Below are 15,211 nucleotides of genomic sequence, written 5' to 3' on the forward strand. Positions count from 1 at the left end.
ACCTTATTAATTTTCATTATAACTAAAAATTTTAAAGAAATTTGAACAATGATTTACAATTAGGAACTTCAATTTCTGGTGCATAATAGGGTAAATATGTACAACAATGGTGTACTGTAAAACTTTAGGTATAGAAGAAGATATTTTAACTTTTTTCACCATACGTAAATGCATGAATGGCATATAGTTTCTTTGCATATATATATTCGCATTTGTGAGTGTGTGTCTATATATAGAGACACACACACAAATGTGCACACATATATATTACACAATGTACAATGTATGGAATTATCAAGTATTCCCCCATAAATATGTACATTGTTCATAGATTGCTATAACTAATAATTTAACCTTAATATATCATTTAAATCTTTCTGTAATCTATTCTTCATGAATAGAAAAATAGAAACCTGGTTTTTCCTTTATTGTATGAAAGGCAATTCTTCAGGAGCATAAGACATAATGGATTTTGCCAAAATTATATCTGAACTCAGGCATTCATATGTTCACATGTGTGTTTTTTCTGCTTGCATCTGAATTCTTTGTAGGATTTCCATGAGAATCAGGTCTTCTAAGTCAATTTTAGTGCTCCCCAGGGTTGATAAAACACTAGTGGCTCTATTTTTACTATTTACTAGGCAATAGCTAGTCAATGAACCCACTATATACTGCTCAACACTCTATGCTATGTAATATTTTTATTTCTTACATCTAAAGGGAATGGGAAAATAGGGAAACTGTACTCATAGCTTCTCTGTGTGGAATAATGAAGTGTGATCTGTGTAGAGCAATCTGCTTAACGAATGTATATTTTTGCTTTTAATTTGCAAACAAAACTGAAGCTTATTTAAAAGCATGTCGCCTGAATTCCCTCTGGGTCTCCTGTGTGATCAAACCATATAATATATTTTATCTGTTTATTAAGTTACGAAGGAATAAGAACCCAGTGCCTAGCCCCATGTCTCTGGCAGCTCGTCTCAGAGCCTGCCATATCAGATGGTGCCCTGGCTACCATAGTCCCTGCTAGCATTCACTGATGCCTCAAGGGCCAGCAATCTTGCCCCAGGCCCACAGGAGTCAGTCCATTCTGTCTTTGAGTTGGTGCACTGGCTGCATGTTCCCCACCCCACATGCGATATCCACGGCCACTGGCTTCCATCCCAAGATGGCTCCCGGCTTCCCTTCTTTGTCCATGTTCTGCATCAGGCCCCACCCATTGGAGGAACCAGCCAATTGGGAGAAACTCCACCCTTTCCTCCACTCTTACAAACTTCCTGTCCATCTTCCACTAAAGTCCCTGAGCCTTGAAGGGGATGATAGATGCAGGGTGATCTCTCTTGTATCATGGCAAGACAGTGGCTTCTTGGGCCTCCCTATTAGTTATCATTAGGTCTTGGCCACTGATCTATCTCAGTGGTGTTTCTTCTACTATAAAGACAAATGGAAGGGAGTAAACACATTTTAAAAAACATGAATGTAAATACAAATGCCTAGAAGCTATCCCAGTAGGTATACTATAGTCATTAAACAATATATTCATGATGGCTTCTCCGCTAGGGTCTGTATCCTGTCTTGACACAAGGCATTGGCCTGGTCTACAGCACCAGATGTGTTGCCTTATCCAATTAGAAATTTGTCAGTTGTATGTGTGTTGGTTGAGCCATTATTGCACTTGCAGGTATTGCTTGGCATGTCCACGGTGTGCAGCACGTGGAGTCTATCATTGAGTAGAATTATAGGGGATCCTTTCTCCCCCAACCATTCATACAGAGCCTTCTGGCGATATGAAAGTCATCCATGCAGTGGCATGGAGTGTTTTGGCTTAGCCTCAGTTCCATCTCTTCTTCTTTTCCCATGCTCACAACATGCAGTGTCTTCAGCAGCATGGCCTTACTGACCTTTCTAGTGTACAACCAATGTTAATGGCAATAGTCTTGGTGTCAACCATGTATCTTTAATGCCTTCAACCAGCCACCCCATTAAGGACTGCCTCCCCCTGCATTGGCCTAGGTTGAACAGCCTATATCACAAGGTGGATGGGTGGTTGTATAACTCAGCTGTGAAGCTTCTGAAGCACTTAGATGGATGTCATTTTCTCCCATGTCCCATACTCTCACAAACCATGATGCCAGGGGCTCTCTTCTTGCTTGCTTGTAAGTTTTTCCTAATTTTAACAGATCTAGCATGGAATATTTCCTGGCTACAGCACAGTTAGCTTTTTCTTCCTCTTTACTATTATCTGTCTTTTCCTCTGAGTCCTTGGACTTTACACAAGTCAAACTGTCCCATCTTTTTTCTCTCTTAAGCTCTGCAACTGGGTCTGCCTGTTCAGCCTTTTCAGTTTTTCCTGCCTGGGACAACTTCCTTTATAATACAAAGTGGCTGTGCTCTCTCTAAAGCAGGTAAAAGATTTTCTAACCTTTGGGTAACTTTTAACAAATCTTTACATACCTGCAGCATATCCCCACATTGACAACATAGCTGTGGCCCACACTTCTGCATGGCTGGCCTCTTTTTAGTAACTCATTGTAACAACTACATCAGTGCTGCCATCAGTGTTCTTTTAAAACTCATTCTCAGTTTCATCATATCCTGCCGACTACGCCAATTTTTGTGGCCCAAATTCCCTCTGGGTCTCCCGTGCGATCAGGCAAACCATATAATATATTTTATGTGAGTTTATTAATTTACAAAGGAATGAGAACCCAGTGTCTAGCCCCACATCTCCAGCGACACAGCTCAGAGCCCACCAAATCAGATTGTGCCCCAGCTACCATAGTCCCTGCTAGCATTCGCTCACACCTCAGGGGCCAGCGATCTCACCCCGGACCCACAGGAGTCAGTCCATTCTGTCTTTGAGTTGCTGCACTGGCTGCGTGTTCCCCATACCACATGTACTACCCGCAGCTCCTGGCTTCCGTCCCAAGACGGCTCCCAGGTTCCCTTTGTAGTCCATTCTCCATGTCAGGCCCCACCCATTGGAGGAACCAGGCAACTGGGAGAAAATGCATCATGCATAAATTTTCAGAAGCTTCTTTGAATTCTCCATAGGAGTTATAAAACTTCAAATCTGTATATGATTAAAAACTACAACTGCTTTTTAATTACTTCCTTTCTAACTACTAAAGGGAACATTTATAAACTCAGTAATGCAGGTCATGTAATGAATTCCAATCAATGATTTATATTTACAACAATCTCTACTTATAAATGATTTATTGCTTAACAAATCCTATTATAATTAACATAAATGTAAGTATTTTGAGAGAATTATTGTAGAATCGAGGAATTCTAGAGGAATTAGCATTTGCTGGGATCATGTTCGTTCTAATATGTCTATTCTCTTCCATCTTCAGATTTCTCTGAAGGGAAATATCTAATCTATAGTTACAGATATTAAAAACAAATGCAGTGTGTTTTAAATATAAACACTGCCTGGCACATTGCATTGGTTACTTTACTCTTGTGATACAGTGCCTAATGAATCTCATAGAAAGAAGTGTTTATTTGGGGTAAAGGTTTCAGAGGAATAGGCATTCTTTATGACAGGAGAGGCATGTCAGGAGGCAGCCAGAGCAGGACCCTGAGAGCTCACATCTTCAAGTGTATGCAGAACAAAACTGGAAGTGAGGCAAGGCTATGATTCAGCCCACCCAGTGATGTGCTTCCTCCATCATGGCCACATCTCCTAAAGGTTCCATGACTCTCTCCTAAAAGCACCACCAACTGACCAAATATCGAAACTGTTGAGGTTATGTTGGACACTTCTCATTCAAACCACGAATTACATTAAAGAAAAAAATAAAAACTTCTTACAAACAACAACAAAGTAATACTATGCATTTATTTCAACTTATGTGGAGAGTTGAAGTTATATTTTATATTATTGAGCAATAAACAGAAAATATAGTGAAATTGACAACTCTTCTTAGATCTTAAAGATAAGTAGATTAAAATAGAAATTTCTTTTTTGTTTGTTTTTTTTTAAATGGTTTTTAATTTTTTTTATTTTTTAGAAGAAGCATTTCATTACAGCTTTAACTAAAAAAGAAAAAAATAGAAATCTCTGTTCAACAAATGGAAGAGAGGGAAATACATAGAATCACCACTTAGCAGAATCCTCTGTGGGAACTGGTCCCAAGATTGGAACACTTCAGTGCTGATGAATTACTGGAATAGGCATTTCTTGGAGATGACATCTGGTGGGGTCCAACACAAGGAATCCCCACTCTTTTGTTTTATCCCCAATGTTGGATTAGGCCCTTTCTGTGAAAATAAAATAAAACTTCCCTCATGTTTCCCACAAGGGAAGGGAAAGCAACTCTTTTGACATGTGACAGATATTCTGTGCTTAACAAGGACTTCTTTCAAAACAATTGATTTTAGAAATCTTAAATTTTGGTGTTGTTGTGAGGTGCTTCGCCAGAGAAGACCACTCAGACAGTTTTGCTGAATGAAAGTCTTTGCTGGTCAGCAGCTACAAAAGGATGTCTGAATACACGTATATAGACCAGAGCCATCTCCAGGGTAAACTTTCATATGGAAAAAAACATAACTAGTGAAGAAAAGTTTGTTTCCAAGCTTACAGGTGGAGAGCCCCCCTTAACAATTTCTATTGTATTAAGCAAAAATTACTATTTTTCAGAAACAAACCAAGCATAAACTATAGAAACTATAAATCTGCAGTTAGCAGGCACACTCTGCTACAAACTGACCTGTTCCCAAGAAAACTGGGGTCTTGCTGATGTGTGTTCCCATACCCTGGGCCACCTGACTGATAATTTCAGAGACTACAGTCAGCCTCAACCTTAACATGGTGTAGCTATGGTCAAGAAGGTACCCTATTACATTCCCCACTGATTCTGTGGGCATGAGTCAAATCCTAGACTCATCTAAGGGATTATATTGTTCTCTTAGGACCATGATTTTTACTGCATTGACCCATTGTCTAATATAGCTAGTCAGGCAATTGATCAGAGAAGGTTTGATTATCAGAGCCAGGAGTAGGAGGACTAGCAGCCCAGCAAAGTTTATAAGCAGGGTAGTGAGCCATGGAGACAAGGAAAACAATGGCTGATATCAGTGGTCAGACTAGTGCTGAACAAAAGTTCTCTCTGATAATTTTAGACTTAGTCGCATAGAAGTACCAGGTATTTTCCAAAGTCATATAAATGCTTCCTTGTTTTATAAAGATGGGATTTAAGTGTCTGTGGTTTTGTAACACCATTTCTGTTGGAGCCCCCTCCTCCTGGGCCTTCAAACTGGTTAGAGGTTGTACATGTAAGCCTATTTCAGTGTTTTGGGTCAGGGTCACTGGGACTATTTTCCAATAGTCACAGTTGCAAGGACTTTCCAATCCCTAGTTTTCCTGAAAATTACCCTGGGGAAGAAAAGAAGCCAAAGCACAGTTGATACAATAAGGGAATTCTTGTCTTTAAAGGGTTGGAGGTCCAAGTGACAGTCGATTTTTTATCTTTTTCTGTAGTCCCCTTTAACTCAGTGTGATGAATCTGTGAAGAGATTCTGGCCACTTTCACTGTTGTAGGTGTCACAGGATATAGGCACTGTCAGAAGGGATCCAGAATCTGAGCTTGGACTCTCCTGACCCAGGCCAAGTCACTGGGTTGGAACTTGTGGACTGGTTCTGAGACAGACTGGAGACCAGCTCCTCAGATGATCTGGTAGATGGACCTCTGGGTCTGTTACAAGGCCTGTAATAACTTGAGAAGGGAGTCATTAGTCATCATTCCTTGTATGGAGCACACCTAGCTCTGAGTAGGGCAAAGGGAAGGAGGTTGGCTCAACTTTTGCCTGTTATTGTAACCAATTTGGTTAGGGTCTTCTTATGCCTTTGTCAAATTTTGAGAGATTTTGGCCATGAAGCCCAGGCCTTTGTCAAATCCAAAGGTGAGGGGCAAATTAATCCTAGGAACTAATTCTTGGAGCAGTTTGTCACTATGGAGGCTGTCTCAGTCCTGGTGGGATAAACTTTCATCTATCCATAAAATGTGTCTATGAAAACCAAAAGATACTTAGACATGAAGATGGTTTAATTTCAGTAAAGTCTAGTTCCCATTGTTTCCCAGGAGGGTGGTGCCATGGGCACGTATTCCCTCCGGCATTTTTTTTTAAGTTTACCTAGGCACAGGCAGGCTTTGGCAGGTTCTAGCAATGTGACCAGGTACTGGAAGGGGCCCCACTGGATCTAGGGCCACCTTCCAAGCAGTAAGATCCATTGCCCTTTTTTCTTGCACCCCAGGGAAGTCTTTTTGGAAGGATCCCTCTACCCTGGTACTGTGCCCTATGCACATGAGCAATTGCAAAAGCATACCAGCTGTTGGTATACATGGTGTCCCACTAAATTTCCATCTTCACGCTCTCTGTTTCATCTGCCCTCACTTTCGTCAGGGTCTCTTGCTCAGGGTGCTATTGGACAAACCACATAACATACTTTTGTCTGAATTTTTCATTTTCTATCTTGGGAAGGGAGGATGGAAATGGACTAACTTACAAAGACAGGAACACCCAACACCTGGCACCCAGCTCTGTGTGGCACACCTGCCATTCCAGATCACTTCCGCAGCCACCCACGGTCTCGGTTAACTTTTGACCAGGCATTGTGAATCCATAGTCTCACCCCAGGTCGGTAAATGCCCCCTCTTGCATCCACGGATGTGAGACACCTGGGCCATTTTTTTTGCACCAGGCTGGGCTGCTTCTCCTCCAAGATGGTGCCCTGTAGCCCCACCCTCTGTGGCTAAAGTCCATTCTCCACAGCAGGCTTGCCCCTTGGAGGATCCAGGACCCCTGGGGGAACACCCATGGTGATGGCTTGTCCTTTCCCCATTGGACTGCAGCCCCAGTGTACCCGATGTCATTCTGGACAAAGTGTTTCCATCCATGTAGAGTACCTCATTTGCATCTGGCAATGGGACATCAGTCAAATCCAGTCCAGTAGACTGGATCAGGTCAGTCTCCTTGGTGCAGTCATGCAGGGTTTCCTCTGGGTCCTCATCTGACAGCAGGCTTGATTGGTTGAGGGTCAAAGTCCTGTAAAACCTTATACAGGGTTGATCTAGGAAGAGTGCTGGGTAATGAGTCATCGGGGCATTTGACATCCATCTCTCTGGAGCTCTCCTCAGGAAGGCTTCAGCTGAGTGAGGAGTGGCTTAGGGAAGTTCTTATCCCAAGGCAACTTATCAGCATCCTTTATAGGTTGGCCATCCAGCGGACACATGATCTAGTCTTTTAGATAGGTAGGCCATAGGTTGTTTCCATGGCCCCAAGTTTTGGGCTATAACTTCCTTGGCAGTGTCCCAGGCCTTATCCACAAACAAGTGGAATGGCTTGGTAACATTTGGGAGAGAGTAAGCATCCATGTTCAAGCTCAGTCCATTATAGGGGTTGGTTCCCTTTAAGGCTGGCATACAGAGGTTTTGCTACTTCAGCAAATCCAAAAATCCTTAGGTGACAATAGCTAACTGCCCCTAGGAATTCTGTCACTTGCCAGACATGGCAGGAGGGGGCGGGGGTGTTGCTGTTCTTAGTCCATACTTAAAGGAACAGTTGTTGCAGGGCCTGCAAATACATTGCAGGCTGGGTATCTTTGTTAACAGTTTGTTCTGGTTGCAGGAGATCTTCTTCAGACAAGGGACAAGTTACAAGAATCCTAGTTGGGGTCAGATCTGAGCCTAGAGAAAGACTTGCCTTCGTTTCCGCGAAAGAGGTGGCGGCTCTTAGTTTTAGTGTTCCTTTTTAGTTTTTTGTTGCTGTTGCCTCCAGTCTCCTCTAGGCTTCTTGTCATCCACCTTTCCGAAAGTTGCTATAATTGTCTTGGTTAACTTGGTAATTTTAAACAACTATTACCTGTTTATGTCCTTGAACCCTTCTAGTTTTGTAAATGTTTCTAATTTCTGGGGCTGACTGGGTGACAAAGGGCAATATTTATGGCCTGCCGGTTTTCTGGAGCATCCAGATCCACTGGGGAGAAGGCTTGATAAGCCTCTGTAAGGAGCTCTGGAAATCCAGTAGGTGATTCTTGATGTTTCTGAATAACCTCACTCATTTTAGAAAGATTTGTAGGCCTCTTAGCAGTTGCCTTTATTCCCCCTAAAAGGAATTGGCAAAAGTTGTCCACATCCCCCTACCTCAGTCAAAAAAAAAATTGAGGTGTTAGTCAGGTCTCTCAGAGGGGAAAGGCTTTCTTCCTGAGCAGGTCAGGGGCCAATGCACAGTTGCAGCCTAGTTCCTTGGGGGCTGCCTTCAGCTGCTCCTGCCGCAGTCCCCCTCTCTAGCCTAATCCAGGCCAGCTCTTTGGCTGCCTGAAGAGGGTGACTAGGAGTTGCTGGCAGCCATTTTTTAAATTATATACATCACTAGTGGAAAATGGCACATACTAGGTCTCTTGCTGTCCAGGTCCCATCGGTCCCGTCTGTGGTGCCTCCCTCAGGGGAAGAAGAGGTACTACCTCAGTGAGAGCCCACCCCACCTCTCCACAACTTGACTGAGCTTTCCCCTGAACCTGTCCCCTGAGTTTGCAAGCAGAGCTGCCTTGCTTTGCTCAGGCACCGACCCGCCCACAGGCAGAGCCATTCTGCCTGAGGGTCCCCAAGTGAAAGAGACCAGATCCATTTAGGCTGCCCTTTTGGGCCCTGGGAAAATCACCTTCCACTGGTGGGACCAGACAGTGGGCAAAAGTTCCCCTCAGTGGGACCATAACCCTCTGCTCTGTTCCTCCCTCCCTCCCCTCCTAGATGGAGGCAGGCAAAACCACAGCCCTACTGTGGAGATGTAGCAGCAAGATGGCACTTTCTTCTGGCAGGCTCCCTGCCCCTGCCAGTCCAGTGTGTTCACTCCTCCTTCTCCTGGACTCCAGGCCAGTAGAGAAGGAGCCCTACAGTGCCTCCTCAGCCACCACCACTCCAGCTTTCTGAGTGTTCTTGGCACCAAGCACTGGCTGGGGCACCTTTCTGGGGAAGCAGGCAAGGCTCTGCCAGGGGCACCCATGCACTCTGCCATGGATGTCTCGTGACCCACTGCACAAATCCAGGTCCCACATCCCTGCTCAGACCTCAGCCAGTGGTGGAAACAGCTGCACCCAACTGCAGCCAGCAACCTAGAGGTGGATGAATCAAAACCACCTGTAACATACTTAAGTATACACTTTAGAGGAGTCAACTTGCTCCAAGTCATAAATGACAGATTGATAGAAAAGACAGCAAATGAGACCAGCACAAATACGACAACATCAAAACATTTACAAGATGGCCATTACACAAAACATTCAGGTTTGTTACAGAGGACAGTCAGTAACGTCTTGCTGACCTCTGGACACCAGGTCAGTGGCTGCATCCAGCCTCCCCTCTAACTGTTCTCCTGAGGGCGCCTCAGACTAACTTACCTCCACAGTCTTCCAGAAACAGGTGACTTTCTTCAAAAATCTTTTGGGGTGGGGATATCAAAAACCCCTGGAACAGCAGGGCAGCAGGGAGCAGAAATCCTGAGGCCTTGGAACTTCTCAAGGGATACCCCCAGACCTACTTTTCTTCCCTGTTCTGGTACCCCAGGGTCTGAGGTTTAATTCTCTGGGATCTCGGTAGAACCTCCAAAAATGTTGTGAGGTGCTTCACTGGAGAAGACCCCTCAGATAATTTTGTTGAACTAAAGTCTTTTCTGGCTAACAGCTACACAAAGGTGTCAGAACCCAAGTAGGCCTGAGCCATCTCTAGAGTAAGCTTTTATACAGAAAATCCACTCTCAGGGGTGAAAAGTTTAAGTTCCCAAGCTTACAGATGGAGAGGCCCCTTAACATTTTCTATTCTATTAAGAAACAATTACTATTTTTCAGAAACAAGCCAATCATAACCCACAGAAGTCATAAATCTGCAGTTAGCATGTTATCAATTTGGAACACACTAACCTATTCCCAAGACAATGGGGTCCTCCTGACATGTATTCCCATACCCTGGGTCAACCACCTGATAATTTTAGAGACTAGAATCAGCCTAAACTTAACATGGCATAGCTATGGTCAAGAAGGTGCCATATCACTGTGATTTTATGAGATTCAAGCTGACTCAAGGAAATACAAATATGTAACCCAAAACTCTTCTGCTCTTCCTTTCAACATAATGAGGGGAATTACTTGGAAAACACTTGTGAAGTTCATAACTCATTAAAGCTCGTTAAAAGCATGAAACAAGTTATGGCATAAAGAATAGTTCTGCAAGCTCAGTATAGTAGTGTGACATTAGCACAGGCCTATGCAACAGTTACCAAACACAGTACAACATGTCCGTTTTTTTTTTTGTTGTTGTTTTTTGCTTTTTTAATTTCAAATCTTCTGGAAGACAAAACCAGTTTAAAGACCCAAGACTGTGGAATCTCCATCACCGAAATTTAAAACCAATATAACCTATAGACTTGAGCGGATAATTGCGGTGTTATATATGGACTCCAAATATTTTGAATATTAATTTTATTGTTCTTTGTCATATTGTAGGAAATGAAATATTGAGACTTTTTAGTTCATAGGTCTTTCACTATGGGGTCATAGTGACACATCTAACCTTTTGAGGAGCCTTTTCTTGATACTTTGTTATACATTTTGAGGTATAACTTGTTATCAGTCAGAAAAAATCAAACAAAAATTCATGCTGCTGTTTTTGATAAAGAGCACTCAATTTTTTACTCACTATTTTTATAGATTAAAAGTTTTAAAACCAATTTTATATTTATTTGTTTAAACAAACTTTATTATGAGAATTTTACACATATATATATAATGAAATTATTTTACTTTAAAAAAATTTATTGAGCCGGGCGTGGTGGCACACGCCTTTGATCCCAGCACTCAGGAGGCAGAAGCAGGTGGATCTCTGTGAGTTCAAGGCCACCCTGGTCTACATAGTGAGTTTCAGGACAGCTGGGGCTATAGAGAGACCCTGTCTCAAAAAGACCAAAAAAAATTTTTATTGAGGATTTCATACATGCATATAAGGTATTTTGATCAAATCCACCCCCACTCCCTCCATTCCAACTCCTCCCATATCTCCCCATCACTGTTTTTCTGACAACTTCATGTACTCTTTCTTTTTTTTAATGGGACTTTTTACTACTCTAGCATTCCCCCCTCTGAAGAGGTAACCCTAAAATCTTTTAGGGATTAGGTAAAAGCTCCCAAATACTTTTGACATTTTTGTCCTTTGGAACAGAGTATGTTTCTAAGAGGCCTAAAGACATTTCAACTTTTAGCCAAGAAACTGACTACTTTTTGGGGGGGTATTTTTACCCCAACTCTCTAGCCAGTTCCTACCTCCTATTCTTATCACACCATCCTCTGAAGAGGTTACTCAAATTACCAATAGGAAATTTGGATGCAGACCACTCTGGCTTCTTCCATGCTGAACAAGATGCAGGGTGAGGCAACTGTGATACCCCTTCAGTGGGTCTATCTAAAAAACTCCCAAGTTGCATAACTCTTATCTGTAGGGTGAAAAGAAGGTCCTTGACTGGTGCCTAGGAGATGTGAAGGAGAAGTAAAGGCAAGAGTAGTTAGCATTACAAGTTCTAGACAGGGAACCAGAAAAAAGTCAGAACTGGGCAAATTTAAAATATTCATATCAGAGTCCATTGGAATTTCCTGGCGAGAGCTTCCAAAATCATCCCTCTATTGGGTTCCTCCTCATCTTTCTTTTGTCTGCCAAGGCTGGACTTGAAAGTGATGGATTCAGGATTTGTTTTCAGGCACTTTGATAGCTGTTGGAGTGGTTAGAATCAGTGTCAGTTCCTTCTCAAAGGCTTCTAGATAGGGGGAGAAAACAAGTTTAGCCATCATTTTAGAACAATAATGGGTTATCTCCTTTAGCTACAGGTGGCACTACAGTATTGCAGACCAAGATTTGAAGTCTTATATCTGAGCAGCATGTTCTGATTAGAAGGAAAATTATCAATGAGAAATAATTGTGTAACAATTTATATGGACTTAAGCCTAATGCCTGGGTAGATAATCCCTTGAACTCTTAAAGAAATATACTGATCATTTTACTCTTTGGTTATAACTTTCATATCTATTCCCCATTTCCACCTCCACTCTCCCCATATTCCCTCTAACTTGTCCCCTCACCTCATGTCCTCTTCCTCTTCCTCCTCCTCTTCAGCTTCCTCTGCTGCTGTGCTTTAATGTTTTATCATTTTTATTTTATGTGTACCAGTGTATTGCCTGCGTGTATGTAAGTGTACCTCTGCCATGTAGCGCCCACAGAGGTCAGAAGCGGGCTTTAGATCCCCAGGAACAGGAGTTAAGAACGGTTTTTAACTGCCATGTGGCTACTGGGAATCGAACTGAAGTCCTCTGCCAGAGCAGTCAGTGTTCTTAACCATTGAAACGTATCTCAAGCCCTTGTTTTGTTTTTTGAGACAGTCTCAGTGTAGCCAAAACTGACTCTATGTACACTGCCTTCCAACTCACAGACTTCAACCTGTCTCTGCCTCCTGAATGCTGGGATTAAGGTTTTGCCCCACCATGTACAACCCATGTTGATATATATATATATATATATAATATTGGGGCTCATATGTGCATGTGTGTGAGGCCATCCTTGAGCATGGAAAATATACCAAATATCCATTGCTTCTGAAAAAGAATGATTCCCCTCATATGCCAGCTATCAACTGCCAAGGGTTCCCTTGATTTTTACTCCACTATTCCAGAAACAAGTGTCAGTCTCAACTTGGTGTTTATGTTCACAGGATAGTGTCTTATTATAAATACCCATATGGATTCATCCACCAGTTTATGATTTATTCAATTTCTTTATGTAATAGTCTCGAGTTTTTAACCTGTGCTCGTCTCCAATTCTGTGTAACCATTCATTCATTTCATGATTCATTTAATGCATATTTCTTTAAACTTTTAATTTCTGCCTTGGTTTCTGAATTTTATATATGTACTCATTAATGCAAGTGAAATAGGTTGAAATATTAAACATTTTTGAAGTATAAAAAATAAAATCAAACACAAAATAAATCCATCTCTATATGAAATTAAAAAACTAAAAAACCTAAATCTTAAAACACAAAATATTTAAACAAACTGGAGAAACAAGAGACTCAGTACAATTTATATACATATACATATGTTTGTGTGTGTGTGTGTGTGTGTGTGTGTGTAAAACAATAATAATCAAAGAACAGGTCATGAAGTGAGAGGAATGAAGTGATGTGAAAGAAATTAGAGAAGGAATAGGGAGGGCTGGATGATGTAAATACAATACTCATGCATGAAACTCTCTTAGTCCATATATATATATATATTTATACAAACATATAGAGTGAGAAATGCATATATATATATACATCATATAATATATATAAAGAAAATGCCCATTAAATACAATTTCAGAATAAATAGAAAATTAGGAAAAGAGGAGTATTTATACATAATCACTAGGCTATAAGTTAATACTTTGCATGAAATCAGGCTATAACATACCCAGTAATGAATGAATGCTGAAATATTCCCTCACAAACTTCCAACACCAGTTTACATGCATACGAGAGACTCCCCAAGGACAGGCATCAGGAAGTGCTTACTGTTTAGTAGTACAGTCGTCGGTTTTACTTAAGCTACTTGAGGAGATTAGAGTGCACAAATATTGTACCTTTCACATAAAAAACGTTGGGGAACAGAAGCCATTAAATTAATAAGTACAATTCAGAAGAAAAAGATGTAGAACCTATTGTAGAATATGGTGGTAGTAGGCAAAAATCTACCTGCAAGTATTGGATGCTTCAAAGCGTTTGGTGGAGATTTTGAACGTTTACACAACAAACACGTTTGTAAATGAACATGGTGTGACCTGATTCCATTATTGCACAATGTTTACATGGGATATAACATTGTGCCCATTACAGTTATAATTTATCAATTAGAAATATAACAAATTAAAATATTTTATAATAGTAGAAACCGTGTACATGAAGGTAGTTAAAATAAAAAAGCACTACATAATCAATGATTTTATTGTACAAGTTAATAGTAATTTCACAAGGGGAAGGGTGATCCAAGAAATCTACAAAACACCCTGAATTCTTCACTACTGTGATTTTAGTAGATTGCCCCAAATGCGAGTTCTTATCTCCCGGGTCTTAATGCAGTACACAACAGGGTTGAGGACAGGAGGTACCAGGAGGTAAACATATCCCATTATAATGGAGACCACAGGTGGAACATGCTTCCCAAAGCGATGGATGATAGACACTCCCAGCATGGGGACATAGACTAGCAGCACAGCACAGAGGTGGGAGACACAAGTGTGGAGAGCCTTGAACTGTTCCACCCGGGAGGCAATGCCCAATACAGTGATCAGTATCTTCACATAAGACAGAAGAATGAATGCAGAGTCCATTCCAAAGGTGATGATAACAATGATGAGGCCATAAATACTACTAAGGTGGTGGTCAGAGCAGGAGAGCTTGATGATGTCTGGGTGTAGACAGTAGGAGTGGGACAGCACATTGGCCTCACAAAATCTCAACCGCCTGATGAGAAGTGGTCCTGGACAGGTGACAGACACAGCCCGCAGTGAAAGACCCAGAGCTATCTTAGCAATGTTCACATTAGTCAAAATAGTAGTGTACCTTAGTGGGTTAGAGATGGCCACATAGCGGTCAAAAGCCATGGCGAACAGGATGCCTGATTCCATTAGGGAGAAAAGATGAATAAAAAACATCTGAGTGAGGCAGGCATCAAAGTGTACTTCACGGTCATTGAACCAAAAAAGTTTTAGCAGAGATGGCAAGGTGGTAGCACAGAGTCCCAGGTCACTGGTGGCCAGCATGGAGAGAAAAAGGTACATGGGTGTGTGAAGGGCTGGCTCCACCCAAATAACCACTAAGATGAGGCTGTTTCCCATCAGAGCAATGGCATAGAGAAAACAGAACAATATGGAGAACACTGGATATGAGTCCTCCAGGCCAGGGAAGCCAGTCAGAAGGAAGGGTCCATAGGTACTAATATTGAGAAAGGTCATGTTGTCAAATTTAGACAGTTCAGTTGGAAAGGGTTTTTTCTTTTTCTCTAGAATAAGAGAGTCTGGGTGAGAACACAATCATCTTTATCCTTATTTCATTAAACTATATGTTAAACTTCTGGCATTTGATCAATAAATCCCTTCACTATATTTTAACACTGTAGTTAGAAGAACAG

The 15,211-nt window shown here is 41.6% G+C and overlaps 2 protein-coding genes across 2 annotated transcripts in view; both read right to left on the reverse strand.

Moving 5' to 3' along the window:
- Positions 1 to 14,099: 14,099 nt before the first annotated feature.
- On the reverse strand, positions 14,100 to 15,035 carry LOC103732089 (olfactory receptor 51L1-like). The gene has a single exon (XM_008830609.1). The coding sequence runs from the start codon at positions 15,033 to 15,035 to the stop codon at positions 14,100 to 14,102; it is 936 nt and encodes a 311-aa protein (XP_008828831.1).
- A 152-nt stretch (positions 15,036 to 15,187) lies between these two features.
- LOC103732090 (olfactory receptor 51I2-like) overlaps positions 15,188 to 15,211 on the reverse strand; it is a 13,280-nt gene continuing 13,256 nt past the window's right edge. The window contains exon 4 of the mRNA XM_008830610.1: positions 15,188 to 15,193. Within this exon, the coding sequence (XP_008828832.1) occupies positions 15,188 to 15,193 (6 nt within the window). The remainder of the gene's footprint in view (positions 15,194 to 15,211) is intronic.

Source organism: Nannospalax galili, unplaced genomic scaffold (genome assembly GCF_000622305.1).
Source record: "Nannospalax galili isolate Female #2095 unplaced genomic scaffold, S.galili_v1.0 scaffold635, whole genome shotgun sequence".
Classification (NCBI taxonomy): Eukaryota; Metazoa; Chordata; class Mammalia; order Rodentia; family Spalacidae; genus Nannospalax; species Nannospalax galili.

Bases quoted from the DNA above. Each gene is read 5' to 3' on its own strand.
- LOC103732089 (XM_008830609.1), bottom strand. From the start codon at position 15,035: ATGACCTTTCTCAATATTAGTACCTATGGACCCTTCCTTCTGACTGGC.